The 17,453-nt window shown below is 39.3% G+C and overlaps 1 protein-coding gene across 2 annotated transcripts in view; it reads right to left on the bottom strand.

Annotated features, from left to right (window-relative positions):
* tanc1b (tetratricopeptide repeat, ankyrin repeat and coiled-coil containing 1b) overlaps positions 1-17,453 on the bottom strand; it is a 111,833-nt gene that overhangs the window by 17,487 nt on the left and 76,893 nt on the right. For both annotated transcript variants that reach the window (XM_067603464.1, XM_067603463.1), the window contains 5 exons: positions 15,427-15,708; positions 15,156-15,310; positions 5,592-5,823; positions 4,762-4,928; positions 1,676-2,283 (listed from right to left, as the gene is read on the bottom strand). In XM_067603464.1, coding sequence (XP_067459565.1) covers positions 1,676-2,283; positions 4,762-4,928; positions 5,592-5,823; positions 15,156-15,310; positions 15,427-15,708 — 1,444 coding nt within the window. The remainder of the gene's footprint in view (positions 1-1,675; positions 2,284-4,761; positions 4,929-5,591; positions 5,824-15,155; positions 15,311-15,426; positions 15,709-17,453) is intronic.

Raw genomic sequence — 17,453 nt, 5'->3', positions numbered from 1 at the left:
TTCATTCTGTGCATGAAGAGAGCACCTTGGCAGTGTCATGGCGAACTATTTCACTCAGTGCTGCTCTGAATAACCTAAAAAAATCCAGGCAATGCTCTACTGAAGGAAAGGGAGGAGTGTAAAATCCCTGGATTCTCCTTTCCTTCTTCACTCAGAAATTCCTGCATTAATTAATACAGAACTTCATTAAAAGGACATGCATGATTGCAGATCACTTTGATCAGGTTAGAATTCCCTCTATTCGTGGCCAAGCACAAACAGAGAGGCAGTGCAGCTGCTTTTTATCTTCATGTGCATTCCCTGTGCCAGACTATGAGCCTTTTGTTTTTTAATGACAGAGTTGGAAGGCTATGAATGAGTAGAATACGATATACGGTAGAATATGATGGCTCTGGTCCACTTAAAGACACTACTGTGTGAGCAGAGGTGATACCGAGGCGCAACAGGGAGGAAAAATGAAAGCCAGGCTGACATCATCCAATTTATTAAATGTGAATGACTGAAGTCTCTAATGTGGGGTGAGAGGGCTCCAGAATTACAATTAGGTAGCAGTACTAAAGCAGATAAGCCTGTCCCACAGGGCAAGCAGGGCATGGCAGGAAACAATGATAAATTTCTGCAGACTGTCCATGTAAATTCATTTTAACTTACAAGTAAGTGGAATACACAGTAGATTTACATGACTGCAAAAAATATGTAAAATTATTAGGCCACCATTTTCCTAACTAATAAAGGCATTCATAGTTTTCAAAACAATTTGTGTTGTAGTATTTTTCCTGAGGACTGATTCATAGGTTTTTCTATTTTTATATATATATATATATATATATATATATATATATATATATATATATATGTTTTCAGTTAACAGAGACACACTGGTAGGAATACATACTAATTGTGATTTTAGTACAATGAATATATATTTTCCATACACTTCTGATATCCAGCTGTTTCAAATAAGGGTGGCACCTATTGTTAGCTACTAACAGCCAGATATCCAGACTAAAGGAGAGATATTACTTGTTAGCATTTGATTTTCAATGGAAGTTCTTTCATGTGCTTGCAGCAGAGATCTCTCTATGTCAGAAGTGTCCTTGTGAATTCTAGATTGCCGGTAACAAAATAAAAAGCTATAATACAGTATATTAGCAACTGAATTATAAATGATAGGTATTTATGATTACAATAAATACCTGGACCAATTTCCTCCATGACTCAGAGACGAGTCTGCTGCACTTATTGATTTTGACATTCTACTTACTTTCTATACAAAGTCCTTTATGTCAGTTTATTTTTTAGGCAAAACGACGACCGTGATTCACATACTATTAATAACTACAGAACTACACTGACAAGTGAAAACTTCATGGACAAACATGATTATTTCTCAAACTTAAAGAGTGCTGTCTGCTGTGCTCATTTTGTACTCAAAGGACTTAATTTCAAGCAGCAATTACTGTGAGAACATTTTGATTAATTTGCCTACTGCCATGTCATTATCATCATGGCTTAATTTTTACTTTTCTGACGGATTGTTTGAGGTCTACTTGTGATATATTACAAGAATATTTTCTAGATGCACTACAGACTTGTCCTGCCTGCAACAGGAGCACACATTCCTAAAGGGACAGCTGCTGAGTTTCTGCATTTGTTTACATAGCAAAGGACTGACCTGGGGTCACAGAGGAAGTCGGTACTCTCTCCATCAGCTCTCCAAACAAGCCACTCTCTGAAAGAGGGGTGGCAAAACATGCGTGTCTTGTCCCGTCGTTTGATGAGGAAGCATGAGAGCAACTCCATGCGTTGTTGGAAGTCCTCCCATGGCAGCTCCCCTTGGATGAAGCCGGCGTTGATGGCCTGGAACAGCTGTTCGTCAGTCATGGGGTGCAGTGAGGCGAGCGCCACATTGAGGATGGGCAATGAGCGCTCGAAGGCTGAATTGGTCATGAACTTCATGTTGCACTGTAACTGGTAGAGCTCAGCCAGCGAGACGGGCACGACTTTGTAGCTGGCACTCTTGATCACCAGGTGGCCTCTCTCAAATAGATCAAGGGTGAGTTTGAGATACAGGTAGGAGCCTTGGCTGCGTGAGATCAGGTGGCTACTGAGCTTTCCGACTGTGATAGGGTCAGCCTTACCATTGAGGCTAATGTTGTTCATGATATCCTTGCTGCCATTGATGCGGTACTGGATATAGGCATTGAGGTCATTGCTTATCTCTTTGTTGTCAGTAAAGTCATCCAGAGAGATCTTGGAGAAGGGCAGAAGGCTGGTGATCTCCTATGGAACACATGAGGTAAAGATATTATGAGTCTGACATAAAATAAGTTATATATGAGGAGCTATTCTGCTCCGTTTTCTCAAATTAGCCCATATTACTGAGAAAATTACCAACTGAAACTCAATACGTGAATAACAATAAGCTTTTTTTTTTGTTATTTTCTACAATTAAACTGTATTATTTTGGATTCTTCACATCCTAAGGCCTGCTGTGTAAAAATTCTGTTTCTTTGTGTTTTCTATCAGCGGAGTGTCTTTGAGCAGTAGGGGAGAAAACATACTGTGCTATCAGGCCAAAGCAGACACTTGTTACTGTTGGAAATGTGGCTATGAGGAAAACAGGACTAGGAAACTGAGTATTAAGAGGCAGGGGATGGATGAGATGTTGGGGGGTGCAATAGGAGCACCTCCACTAGCCAAGCAGAGGTCTGAGCCAGAGCTCACATTTCAATCTATGTCCTGGGGGTTGGAGAAATCAATGCACCTTAATCCTCCAATCCTCTGCTAGAGAAACATTGCCTCAGTGAGATAACACTTCTCTCTTCCTCATCATGACAAGGGACAGCAGACATCCATACACAAACACACACACAAACACATGCATGCATGCACAGACTCACTGAAACGTACCGATCATAATCCATAAGATGACTGAAGTGCTAGCAACACCTCACAGATACACCAGATATTAGTCTAGCAAGCAAAGGCCAATATCCTGAACCCTTTCTCCCTGGTGGGATCATATTTGTCTGCTCAAAGTGCAAAACAATAATATGACACTTTCATATCACTTCTCTGCACAGATATATGTGTGTGAACCGAGTGATATCATGTCTTCCGATACAGAAAGAGTATTATCTGGCCTCTCCAATGCTTTATGAATGATTCCTTTTTTTTTATCTATGCCTTGAGTAACTCAGATACAGTGACATGCAAAACTGAGGAACTAGTTCAGAGGTTGTGACGCAAAGTCCCTCCAATTAAAAAACTGCTTCACTCTGTCAATCAGACACCACCTACATTCCTTCCATGGAAATGTTTTAAGCATTGTGTGCAGTCAACTGGGTCATCCAATAATAATTTTTCCACATCATAAACTGATGCTGACGGATTAATAGAAGTGAATACAAAATGTTGGTGTTACAATGTATTGAATTAGCACGTCCAGAGAACTTTGCCATAAACCAAATTTTAATTCTGGGTCACAGTTTCAGAATGAACGCAAATGGGCTGAACGTGGATTGTAGTGCAGAGCCGAAGCCTGACTTCTGCCTGAGCATTAATAACCTGTGTTCTGAATGTCAATCAGTCAGCCATCATATCATTATCCCAGACTCAGTGATTCATCTCAGGGAAAAAAAAAAAAAAAAAATCGCCTGTCGTGTGGCTCATAAGGCATGTCAAAGCCTCAGCTATCATCACAACACAGGCCCAGCACATCTCTTTAACTGGTCAACCTAGTGTCACTTTCCGTCCGAGCTAGTCAGCTCAAATTGACTGACTTCTCTTCCCTGTCATGTAGTCTTGATTCTCGGGTCACTGATTCTTCAACTCCTTCTTGAATGTTCTTGGATATGCTTGACAAAAATGACTCTATAGAGAGTAGAGTATGACAAGGAGGAGTGGCTTAAGGAAACCTTTCAACTTTCACACTTGTCAAAATCTACAGGGTCTGATGTCAGTCAGTGAGAGTATCAAGAAGGGAAGGCAGATACAACTTGAGATGTTATTTTTTTCATTTGGCATTGTTACATTCTACAATGGTACTGAGAGAATTCTGAAAGTAAGCTAGCCGTATATCTCCTGTAACATAAGCAGTTTAAGTTGAAATGTTTAATGTGTCTGAATCAGTCAGTCATATTCCAAGAAAATATATTTAAGATAAGACAAGACTCAGCACAGTTTTTCTGGCACACTAGTGGAAATATCTTAACAACTATTGGATGGATTACCATGAAATTTTGTACGGACATTCATGATCCCCATAAGATGACTCCTATTGACTTTGGTGATCGCCTGACTTTCTATCTACCGCCATCAGCAGGTCAAAGTTTTCCCATATACCGAAAAATATCTCAACATTTCCTTGATGGATAGGCACAAATTTTCGTACAGCAAATCAACGTTCCAAGATCATATGTCCCAAGACTTTGGTATCCCCCTGACTTTTTCTCTAGCGTCACCATCACGTTCACATTTGTGGTGTTGTCCTATGGTCTGAAATGTCTCACCAACTACTGGATGGACTGCCATGATCTTTGGTGCACATATTCATGTGTACCAAAGATCCCCTTCATAAGGATTTGTAATAACTTGGGTGATCCCTTAACTTTTCATCTAGCAACATCATCAGGTCAAAACTTAATTCATCTGATACTTTGGTTTATGATCAAATACCTGCATTCCCATCAGCTTCAACTGTACTTTGTATCAAGTGCTAACAGCAAATGTTATGTGAAATAACGAGTTCTTCCTTACCAGCAAGTTGACCCGGACAGTGACCACCAGTTTAAGCCAGGGAGGGAACTTGGCAATGATCTTTGTGATGAAGGAGGCAATGGTGTCTCCATAGTCAGGCTTATGGAACTCAGCTTCGTTCAGTCCGTCTATCAAGATGATGTGATCCTCCTCTGGAATCCTCCGCTCTGGAAACACACACACCAACAGTAACCAACAAAGGTAGGACAATGTGTAGTTAAGGTCTCATAACAGTATTAGCTCAACTAAACTGCCTCCATATTGTGAATGCAGAGATGTGTGTTATGTCACTGCAGTAAATAAACCCGGCTCTGCATCCACTTCCCTCCCCACTGAAATGTCAAGTTACATTTTCTCTGTAAAGAAAACACTTTCAGTGGCAGCTTGTTGAGCTCCTCTGGTAAATCAAGGAGGAAAAAAAAACACTTTCAATGAGTCTGTGTCTTATTTAACATTCCTGTAATGTATGCAAGCTGATGAGTCTCTTCATGAGGTACGTGTAGCAAGTTAAATGAATATTTCAGTTAAATTATATTAATTTGGCAGCCACTTTCTTCCACAGTGACATACATATAAATTGGGCACAATTTGGAGCTCAGTGTCTTGCTTAAGGACACCATGAAGAGCGTCAACACATTCATAACAAGTAGAAAGAAGTGTGAGAAAGGTATGAAAGAAGACAGTGCAGAGGAGTATGTGAGACATGCAGGGTTCAAAGTTGTCCTCTCTTGGTTGGATTATCAAATCTTATCAATTGAGGCATATATATCCTATCTTGTGAACTAGCCAAACATTACATAAGATCAAAACATTAAATATTAGTGTTTTACCTTTACGAAGGTTGGCAAGTGGCTCAAGGACCCCCCTCCGGAAAGCTGCCATTGGGTCCTGGACACAGGAGCGCAGACTGAGCATGCTCTGGAGGTGGGGCTCTTTCAGCAACAGCTCCCGGTACGCACTGAGTTGGTGTGCTCTGCACAGCAGGGCAGCGATACTATGCACAAACTCTGGTACCAAGCAAGTGTATGTGTTATCTGCCTGGCAGTAATGATATGCCACAACCTGAAACACAAAGAGGAAGGAGAAAATCGGATGAGTTTTTTTAAGACTTAAGTACACTTAAAAACAGGTTAGAGTTATAAATTAAGAGTGAAAATTAGTTTTGGCTTTATCAATGAAGGAACACAAAGTTGGGAACTTGTGAATACACTGATCAGTGTCTGATACCTTTTGATAGTCATAGCTTTCATTAACCCACATATCTTCTCTATCTGAGCTGAGAGCATGATTTGATCCAGTACAATCTCAACAGAAAGGAAGATGAAGTAACTGAGCAGCACCTGGCCACCTCAGATAAACGCCAATATAAAAAGGAGCCAGTGGATCCCTGGTGAAGTTCTAAAAGTTGTATCTGAGCAAGTTGCGGTAGTGTTCATGGATGCCTGATTTAGAAGGAGAAAGGAGGGACAGGAAGAAGGAAGAGAGATGCCCTTGGGATGTATGCCTGCTCTAATTACAGTCCAACCTGGAGGAGCTGACATACTTTCATGGGCAGCAGCAGGTGACCTGCTCCTCTGTTGGCTCCACCTCTGGTCTAGGAATGGCAATGTCGGTCTGTCGGTCAGTCAGTCAACCATTACACGTGCTTAACATCAGCGTGTTAGCATTGTTATTGGGAGCATGTTCACATGCTGACATTAGCATTTAGCTCAATGCACCACTGTGCTTAAGTGCCGCTAATATGGCTGCAGAGTGTGTACTGTGCATTAAAATTTTTTGGACCCAACTGTAAACATCGGTAACATCTGAAAGTATATTTATATTTGCTTCATTTGTAAGGAAGGAAATATAAACCACATAGACTAATAAATCCACCATAAGCTGTAACACAATGAGGCCCCACCACTATACAGAAAACTTATTTCTGTTGAGACAGCACAGAAGCCTTTGTCTAAAGTGGGTTATTGTTAGGCTGTTGAATCATGCAGTCACATGGATGTACAGTACTGTGCAAAAGTTTTAGGCACTTTAGATTCTTATCCATGCTGCAGTATCATGCAGGTGTCTGATTAGTCCCAAATTTATTCTGCAGCATGACAATGACTTGTTGTGGAAATTTTTGTATTGCTCACTCAAGAACGCACAAAGACACAAGAGCATTTAACATTATTACTTGTTGAAGCAGCTGTAAACACTGTACAATCCATTACACATTCAGTAACAATTACACAAAAGTCCAAATATAAAAACACAGACCAAAATACAGTTATCTTGTATTTTTGGAGAGAAAGCATGTTGTTCAGCCAGCCCTTTCTCTAAAGATTGCGAATACAAATCAGACAGCTTTATACTTCTTCAAAAGCAAAGTTAAAAATAGTCAGGTCCCGAAATGGACACTTCCACAAACTGTTACACCTTCTTATAAGCAAGTATGGTCATACGATGATCTCACAGAGACCTAATGGTCAGTCAATAACTTCAAACAAGGACATCCTTAAAATTTAGCTGGTCTAGGTTGTCATGATCCACACAGTTTCTAAGACATCAGGCTTAAAGCAAACATATCTCTAGCTAACCCCAGAGGTCAGTAAACAACCCTCAGATAGAAACAAGTTCAAGAGTTCAATTAGCCAAGGAGTAGGATTTCTTATACCACAGTGTCACCTTGACATTACTATCACATCACATAGACTTGAAAACAAACACTGACCCCTTAGTTTGAAAACATTTGTAACATATATAATATATACATGAAAAACATCAAATGATAACTTTAAATAACTATTTAAATCTCTCTCACAGACCTCAAACATACAGCTAGAGTCATAAACAACTATCTTCAGCGACAAGAAGAACAAAGAGTGCTGCAACAGATGGTCTGCCCCCCACAGAGCCTTGATCTCAACATCATGGAGTCAGTCTGTGATTACATGAGGAGACAGAAGCAACTGAGGCGTCTTGAAGTCACAGAACAACTGAAACAAGTTCTCCAAGAAGTTTGGAACGACCAACCTGCCAAATACCTTGAAAAACTGTGTGCAGGTGTACTGAGGGGAGTTGCTGCTGTTTTAAAGGCAAAGTGTGCTCAGACCAAATATTGACTTCATTTAGGTTTCTTCTGTTTACTGAACTTTGTATGAAGTTAATTGATAAATAAAAAAAATTTACAACAATATTTTTGTAAGCACCCTCACTTTACTTTTAGAGTGTAAAACCTTTGCACAGTACTGTATATTGTATAGCACTGTCTTGATTTACTACATGACAGGAGCACATTCTGGCCTGGGAAGCTTTAGGAAACAACTGATTCTTATTGTGCCAGTCTTATATTCAGCTACTGTATATATATGTACTGTACATCTGTCAACTACCATGGCGGGTTTGGCTTGTGGCAACAGTACTCAAAGAAAAAAAAACAACTAAGGTGCTAGTCAGTTGGAAAAGTAAGTAACTCAGCTTTTTAACTGAATGTTAAGAGGTACCAGTCAAGGTAGAAAGCGATCCATTTCTAGAAGAACAACAGCCTGGGACTGCCATTAAAATTTATAGAATTAAACTAAATTAAAATTAATCATGAAGAAGGAACATGAAAAGTGAGAGAAAAAGGTAATACAATTGAAAAGGCACAGCAACTGATTAATTGATCTTTTAGAAAGATATTAAATATGTTTGTATTGTCTGAAATTTTTAAGCCATAATTTCACAAAGGCAATTATTCCTTTGTCTGGATTGTTTGAGTTATGCACAATTAACAGGGCTGTGATGTGGTGGTTTACCTTAGGGCAGGTTCCTATTTTTCGAAGTCTGTCTTAAAGCTATACTGACACACCCACGTGTACACTGAAACACATGGCCAATTGAAGCATCTGGTACTGACAGTCAATAACTGTGTAGAATAACTTGTATTTTATACATAATGATGATAGCCTTACAGGTGGTGCAGGTATTTTATTATTCTTGCTCAGCTGATAGATGTGATTTGAGTTTAAGTTTCAATCCTGCATTTTGCAGACAAACAAAAAATCATGAACCGACCTCAAGCTTTCTAACACATTTCCAATGGAGGAAATTGGTTATCTGAAGTTAATGAGGGTTCAGAATCAGATATATTCACCACGTATGTTAACACACACAAGGAACACAATACACAAGCAATATACAGATTATATAAAAGATGAACAATATACATAAAGTGCAAGTGTGTGTGGCATTGCAAACAACATTAATGTGCATCATGTATGGGGATGAAATTGTGATATATGAGTATTTGTATAATGCAGTATTTGTAGATGTGAAGCAGGGTGTAATAACTATCTGAAGAACTCAAGAATCTGAAGAACTAGCTATGACATAGCAGATGATACTGGTCAGCTGAGGAAAGAAACTGCTCTTGTGTCTGGTAGTTTTGGTATACAGGGTTCTATAGCGCCTGTCGGAGGGGAGATGAAAAAGGTTTTGTCCTGAGTGTGAGGAATCTGTAAAGATTTTCCCTGCCCGTATCCTGGTTCTTGAAGAGTAAAAGTTCTGGAGGGTTGGCAGGGGAGCACCGATGGTTTTTCTGCTGCCCTTACTGTTCGCTGCAGTCTGTTCCCATCCTGTTTTGTGGCTGCTCCAAACCAGACCGTGATGGATGTGCACAGGACGGATTCAATGACTGTGGTGTAGAACTGGCTCAACAGCTCCTGTGGCAGACCATACTTCCTCAGTTGCTGATAAAGTACATCCTTGATATTGGTCTCCCACAAATGGTAGTTCCAAGAAACCTGAAGGTCTCCACGACCCGTCCGTCACAATGCAACAACACCTACCTGGACCGACAATAAATAAACGTTCCTTAATGGAAAGAAATCCAAAGCCTGACACCAGATATCCACGCTCGGTGACTACCTTGATGAGGAAAATCTGGACGTCTGGATAGCCGAGGAGCTTGAATGATCTTCACAAGGAAGAAAGCAAAAATGCTGTGTGGGGCGCCATGGGTGTTAATAAAGGGGGGACAGGCTGGCCCATGCAACTCAAGATGATTGGTCTGTCTGCCAACAGACATGGTGATATTCGAGCTTCCATGATTGGTCACGCCAGAAGACGCTTCTCATAGTGAGATACTAAGCGAAGTTTGAAAGAGAACCGCATTTTAACTTCAGATAAACTTTGGAATACATTTAGTCCCCCATCACTAAAATTTCGAAGTGCATTCAGAAGGGATCTTTTACTAGCTGGTAGGAAGAGGAAGAATGATTAGAGAAAGCAAAAATGTGTCATTGTATATCTGGGCTGTTGTTTTACGACAGACTTGAAAACTTATCCTTTGAAAGAAAGAACACAATATTCCAATCATATGCCCGGGAGAAGACATAGACTACAGAACACTTGTCTCACGGGAAAATTGAAGGCTTTGTTGGAAAGATGCGATAACAAAGCACCAGATGGAAGCTGTAACACTATGTCCAGTAAAAACAGTAAATTAAAAAATAAAACCTGCTGGTATAAACTCAATAACTCTGGATCAGTACCTGACAAAGAAACTGCCGTGATAGTTAGTGCATACAATAATATCTTACATTACATTACACATGGTGATGAAATATTCTACAGTGAACCTCTAGCACTTTATCAACTGGCAAAACAATGCCTAAAAATGTGCCTCTGTCATTTGAGTAGGATGAACCATAAAATGCTATGGCCTCAGTGCCCCTGTTATAAGATCATTTCCAAATGGGTGATTAAAAAGACCAGACAGAATTTGACAGAAGCTGCTCAGTGATGCATCAGTATTCACACATCACAGGAACAGAGCCCCTGTCAGAGCGCCTGTTGGAAACACTTTACACAATAATTGGCTTGAGGGATAGTGCTTGGGTTTCATAGACATTTAGATGTGCCTCGGTGGTATGAAGTCAGCTGTCTAGTGCATGAACCTTAGCATTCCTAGTGGCAGAGGCTAACTGTGCAGTTGTTATTTCATGCATGCACCATTTCACTACTACGAAGGGATCAGTGACAGGTCAAGAGTGTTAAACCTTGAAGGTGTGTCACAGGGACGCCAGGAGGTAATCAGTAACATTAAAATACAAAGGAGGATCATAAAAGAGTTCCGCAAAACAGCCTCATTATAAAGCTGTGTCACCCATCAAAAGAGCTAACAACCTGCTATCACAAAGCTATTCAAATCAAGATTTTACCGTTGAACTCACAAGATGGACCTTGGAGAATAATGTATTTCTCTTTCAGGAACAGCTGTACAGACAGTCGCCGGGCACAGCCATGGGCCTGACCTTTGCACCCTCCTATGCCAACCTTTTTCTAAGAGTGTGGGAGGAGAAATTCATTTGGAGCTCATCCAACCTCTACTTGAACAAAATAAAATGGTTTGAATGCTACATAGATGATCTAATGTTCTTTATGCAATGTGAAGGACATGTAGTACTTGAATTTCATACATTTTTGAACAACACCAATAAGAGCCTAAAACTATCTTTGGAAGACGTGTGTGTGACGCAGAGAAAGAGGCTAGAGACATGGTGAACCGCTTCACTGAATCAGGATACAAAAGAAATATATTGGATAAATTCCTTCAAAGAGCCAATTCCTTGAATAGAAAACAGTTAGTCCAAACCAAAAAGGAACCACACCAGTCTTAAAAAACATATTTTGTGATGCAATACAGTAAACAAGCATCTCAAATAAGAAACATCATCAAATGCAATTGCTGCATTTTTCAGAGAGATGTATTTCTCCAAACATGGTTCACAGAACCACCTGTGTTCTCATTCATACGGGCACCGACCCTGAGAGACAAGGTGGTACAGAGCTATCTCCCCCTCCCACACGAACAACCTGGCTACAAATGCCCCGTAGAACTTTTAAATGTGGGAATTGCAATCACTGTGATAACGTCCTGAAAACGAATCGTTTTCAAGATGGGAGTTCATCTTGCACATATCAAATGAGACACTTTGGCTATTGCAAAACCACATGGTGTTAATAAACTGGAGTGCCCCTGTGGCTGTTTCTATGTAAAAAAAAAAAAAAGAAAACTAAAAGACCAAGTTACAGAACATAAAAATGCCATCCGCACAAAGAATGTTTATTATGCTATGGCATCACATTATGTGCAAACGGGACATGGAAACCCAAATACACTGAAAGTCATGGTGTTAGAAGTTGTTGAAAAGGACATTAGAGGAAGCGACTGCCTAAAAAGACAACTCCAACGCAAGACCTTTTGGATTGTACAACTAAAAGCAACAAAATACCCCGGTCTCAATGATGAGATAGACTTTTCTCCTTTTCTGTGAAATATAACTTCAGGAATAATGAAAGATTGTGTTTTAATATATGGAATTACTGATGGTTATGGTGATTTTGTAGTTAATATGTGCTTGTAGTTATGAAAAGAAAAATGTATAGATTTATGAATTTATCTGAATGTCTACATATGGAAAGGATTAGGTCATCCATGACTTGGTAGCTGCGTTATATCCATCTTCTTTTTAACATTTCAGGTTCACCCCTTCTCTCCTCTCCTTTCTCTCTCCTTCCCTTTCCTTTCTATTGATAATTGATGTATTACTTCCTTGTTTTTGGCCAATAGCTTGCACACTGAGGGAGAACCATCCTCTTACCCAACTCATTAGTGTAACACAATATACATAGGTATGTAAGCTACTGCTGACAATGACCCTGATGAAGAGCTATGCGAGTCGATGGTCATTTGAAATACATATTGCCATGTAAAATAAAAGCTTTTTAATTTTGCATAAATCCTACAGTGTGCCTTGGACTGTTTCTGAAGGAGATTTGCATTTTATATTTTTTGATTGAGACCGTATTCCACCAATGCAATGAGCCCTTCACAAGATGGAATAAACACAATACACCTAAAAATGTGCTTGTCACTTAAGTAAGATATACAACTGAGGATGAACCATAAAATGCTATGGCCTCAGTGCCCCTGTTATAAGACCACTTCCAAATCAGTGATTAAAAAGACCAGACAGAATTTGACAGAAGCTGCTCAGTGATGCATCAGTATTCACACATCACAGGAACAGAGCCCCTGTGAGAGCGCCTGTTGGAAACACTTTACACAATAATAATTGGCTTGAGGGATAGTGCTTGGGTTTCATAGACATTTAGATGTGCCTCGGTGGTATGAAGTCAGCTGTCTAGTGCATGAACCTTAGCATTCCCAGTGGCAGAGGCTAACTGTGCAGTCGTTATCTCATGCATGCACCGTCTCACTACTACGAAGGGATCGGTGACAGGTCAAGAGTGTTAAACCCTGAAGGTGTGTCACAGAGACGCCAAGAGGTAATCAGTAACATTAAAATACAAAGGAGGATCATAAAAGAGTTCCGCAAAACAGCCTCATTATAAAGCTGTGTCACCCATCAAAAGAGCTAACAACCTGCTATCACAAAGCTATTCAAATCGAGTGAATGCTGTTGAAAATCCAAAGTATTCTCTGAAACACAGTGGTGCAACATCTTTGTTGTTAAAGCTGTCAGCGGGCAAAGCAACACCAGAGCAATTAAATGCCTCTGAGAGTTTCAGTCAAGTCTAAATATTTCCAAAATATGCAGCTATTGGATGCTAAGTAGCCAATCAATGCTGAACACTCAGTGGTGCTGTTTTACACACATTTCTGGCACTGGAATCATTCTGTGATGATACAAAAATGTAAGATATTATTGTATGTATTAATTATTGATAATTAGAAAGTAGTTGACAAGACCACACCATCATGACACCAAGCATCCTAAGATGTAGGCCTGATTGTTATACAACCAGACAGATACATGGAGAGCTTGTCTGCCCACTGAACTATTTTGATCATAACCGGAGAAAGCGTTGCTGAATGATGTTACAGCTACTGACATTACTGTCATTGACAAGTAGTCTACAATAAATTATCTGAGTGTTCCTCACTGAAATGCAGAAATGTTGAAACTGTTCACTTGCTGTAACAAACTAAAAGGTCTTTTCAACTTTAACACATTTTTTACAATATATATTTTATTGTGCATGGAAAAATATCCCTTGTTCACTTACTATTGCTATTGCTAATAGATGATATTGACGAACAGTAATTTGTAGGTGTCCGTGTGTTGCCTGGTCCCCTTATAACTGTTTATTACTAAATGTCTACAATGAAATCCTTTGTAGAGTTTGTTTGAAAATAATTGGATGTTGGGCACCCTGGTGGTGTAAGGGTTAAGGTGGCCATGAATCGCAATGTCCCCGAATTTGAGTCCAGCTGGGGACCTTTGTTGCATGTCTTTTCCAATCTCTCTCTCTTCTCATTTTCTGTCATTTCTCTATTGTCGGCTGTCCAATAAAGGCTTAAAATGCCACAAAGGTTCTAAAAAATAAATGCACAAATAATTGGATGCTTCAATGGTCTTGTGTGCACTGAAAATCTTGAAAAGCTATTAGATTATGTAGTGTGTACTGTTTTTTAATGTCTAGCCTATCTAATATATTGCATCTTGAAGTAATGAGAGATAGTGAAAGGTACGGCAGCTAAGATGTAACATCTAAAGGATTTTTTTTTTAAAAACAAAGAGACTGTGCTATGAGAAAAAAGTTTGCTATTTAGGACAAATAATCCTCCTTGAAGTTATTCTGACTACGCTGTTAGTGTGTTTCCATGGCAACGTATAGAAAGACCCTTCAGTAGTCTTCACCCAACGCAATGCAAATGGATTCTATCTGTGAGTTAAAAGGGCATGCTAAAGACCTGAATTGAAGTTTTCTACCCTCCCACTTCCTCACAGTCACACTGCAGTACTGAGATGCTGTTAACATTAATATTGAACTTGCTTTTCATGGCTAGGGTTTTTAACTAAGCTCACTGCAGCTCCAAATTAAACAAGCCTGAGATATTTAATGTTTGAAAAGACTGTGGTGGCCCAGTCTTTCATGATCTCAGCAGATTGCCGAAGACCATCCATATTTCATGGGCTGAATATCAAATAAATGACCATAAACAACCGTAAATCATATACAAACACATATAAACATAAATCAACTGAGCAGAGCCGGTTTCAGATTTCGGCAGTGCATCTCATATACATATTAAATCAATTCTGCACAACATCTTTATATCACTGGGAAGGACACACAGCGGGAAATGAAAGAAGAGTAGATATAAACTGTCCAAGAAAGTAGTATAGTATATCAATAAATGTTTACTATAGACAACAGATCCCAATACATGTGTTTAAATTATGACTTATTCATCACAACAGCATCACTCTTCTCTCAGGTTGTGGCTGCCTTACAGAACTGTAAAGGTTCATATCTTTTTATAAGGATGGGTGATCATTTTTAAGAATTTAGGTTTTCTTTGATAATATGATTTTTGTAAATGCGGAGGTCTGAAGTCGCACCTTTGCTGCCAGGCGTTTGACAGCCTCCTCCCTGCGTCGCTGCATCTCGGGGGTCCCTGGGCAGCTGTTGGTCCTCAGTGTATTTGTAGCACTGGAAGGTGGAGTGGGCTGTGGTGGCTGGCTGAGAGGAAGTTCTGAGCTTGGTCCTCCGCCACCTGGAAGAGAGACAGACACACAATGCTTCACACATACAATATCAGCACACTCAAGTAATAAAATGACTTGGACTAAAATCTTGCAGCTAATGTAGGTTAATACTGAAACTGATTACTTTTAGGGGAGGCGCTAGGACTGTTGGAGGCGATCTGACGCATGCGACCTCCGTGGCAGCTCAGCGCTACTAGCCGGGAGATAATGGCTGTCTTCCCATAACCCACGCTGCCCACCACTACGGCACCATGGTTCTCTGTGGACTCGCTGGCCTTCAGGACATCTTCCAGCTGCTGGAAAAGCCAATCTCGGCCCACAAACACAGAATCCATGGTGATGCTGGGCACCTCAAACAACAAGGGCTTGAGCATGATGTCCACAGGTTTGTAGGGAGCAAAACGAGCTGAGGAAAAGGAAAAGGAAATTAAACCAATTAGAATTATAATTGTGTTACTATTTTTCTCACAAACACAAAAATACACCACAGAGATACTGCTTTTTTAGACACAGGCAAAGGCTTTTGGAATTTAATTCATGCTTTCTGCAAGAAACTACAATTTTTTAACATCAACTTCAATCTCTGAGTGATGTAGCATGGACACATCTTTGCAATGAAAGTGCAACATTTGCCCTTCCTCCAGGGTGTTTTGAATACTGGCAACCTCAAGTTGATGCTGAGTTCTACTTCAACCTTAGTTCACCCCAAAAACAATTTCATTTCTCATCTTTTACAGACAACCTTTTTTATTTTTCAAAAATTGTTTGAACAACTTTATTCTTTCATTTTTTTTTCACATAAATAAAAAAAAAACTTTGTATTGTAGTTTTAAAAGAGTGTATCTTTTCGTTATTTGCTTTGATACATGTTAATTTACCTGGAAACACAATGCAAAAGGACTTGAAAGAGGACTTTCTATCCAGTCTACTTCAGCACTAATTAGATCTCAGAGCACATGTTCACTCAGGAGTCCTTTAGAGTACCACAACTACTAATACAACTGCTTAGGCTGCTTTTACAACAATTGCTACTACTACAGTTGATAGTTTACTGCTATTGTTATGCTAATTAAAATGATATATCTGCCCTTTTTTCTAAAACAACCATTTTTGAAAGCTTTTGCTGTTCAGCAGCCAGATCTATAAGTCTTAATATTTACCACATGCCAGTAACTAACATCACCATAATGGATTACTTATTGTAAACAAATTTCTATCTCTGCAAGTTATTTTCACACTGTACTGAAATGTATAGAAAATAATGGCCACCTGGAAAGAACAAAAACAATAATGCTGCTTTAGAAAAACGGTTGGCAAGAATCTTAAGTATACATCTCAGTTAATGAGCTAAAACATGCAACTAGAACATTTGGTGGCTTGAAACATCAGGATTTCATATGCATTTGAACATTTTGTAATACATTAAATTGACAAAAATTTCAAACTGAAGCAAAGATTGAGCCTTTTGTAGTATTTGTAATTGAATCTTATTATAATACAGTATGACTACGTGTTAGCTTTGTTATTAATGGAGCCCAACGCACAACCACTTGGAATGTAATTGTTTTCCCCCACCTTAATTACTGTAAATGGGCTCCAAATTAGCATCATATGGCTAATGCCATAAATACACATAAGGTGACGTACAAGTGTACCTTTTTTAAGATAATGACAGTATTTTGTGATTTTATCCAAAAAGGAAGGAAACATTTATGACAAAGTGGTGGTGCCTCTTTCACGCATTTCCACCTCTACTATAGGAAAAACAAACCATAGCAAATTTCTCACTCACATCTAGAACAGTTAAAAATTGTAATATTAAGTGTAATACTAATATCTGCAGTCCTTGGCAGGACTGGAGGCATAAAACTAAATACAGTATCTGCAAACGTACAGTGTTCTGTTTGAACAGACATGGACGATCCCTCAGTACTGATGTTCTGCCCACAGGGATATAAAATTAAACCACTGACATAATGCTTCTATGTTAACTTCATGTTTAAGGAGGTGTGGAAGAGAAAGAAGAGGTTTTCAAAAGAGGGTTAAATAGTTTGAGTGTCTAATGATGTCATATTAAATTATTCATGCTCTCATCAAATATTCACTTTGTGGGATTTCTCTCAGTGAGACTGAGGATTCAAAACATATAAC

This window comes from Thunnus thynnus, chromosome 11, assembly GCF_963924715.1.
Source record: "Thunnus thynnus chromosome 11, fThuThy2.1, whole genome shotgun sequence".
NCBI lineage: Eukaryota > Metazoa > Chordata > Actinopteri > Scombriformes > Scombridae > Thunnus > Thunnus thynnus.
The sequence above is the reverse complement of the archived record's forward strand: the minus strand, read 5'-3'. Positions and strand labels throughout refer to the sequence as shown.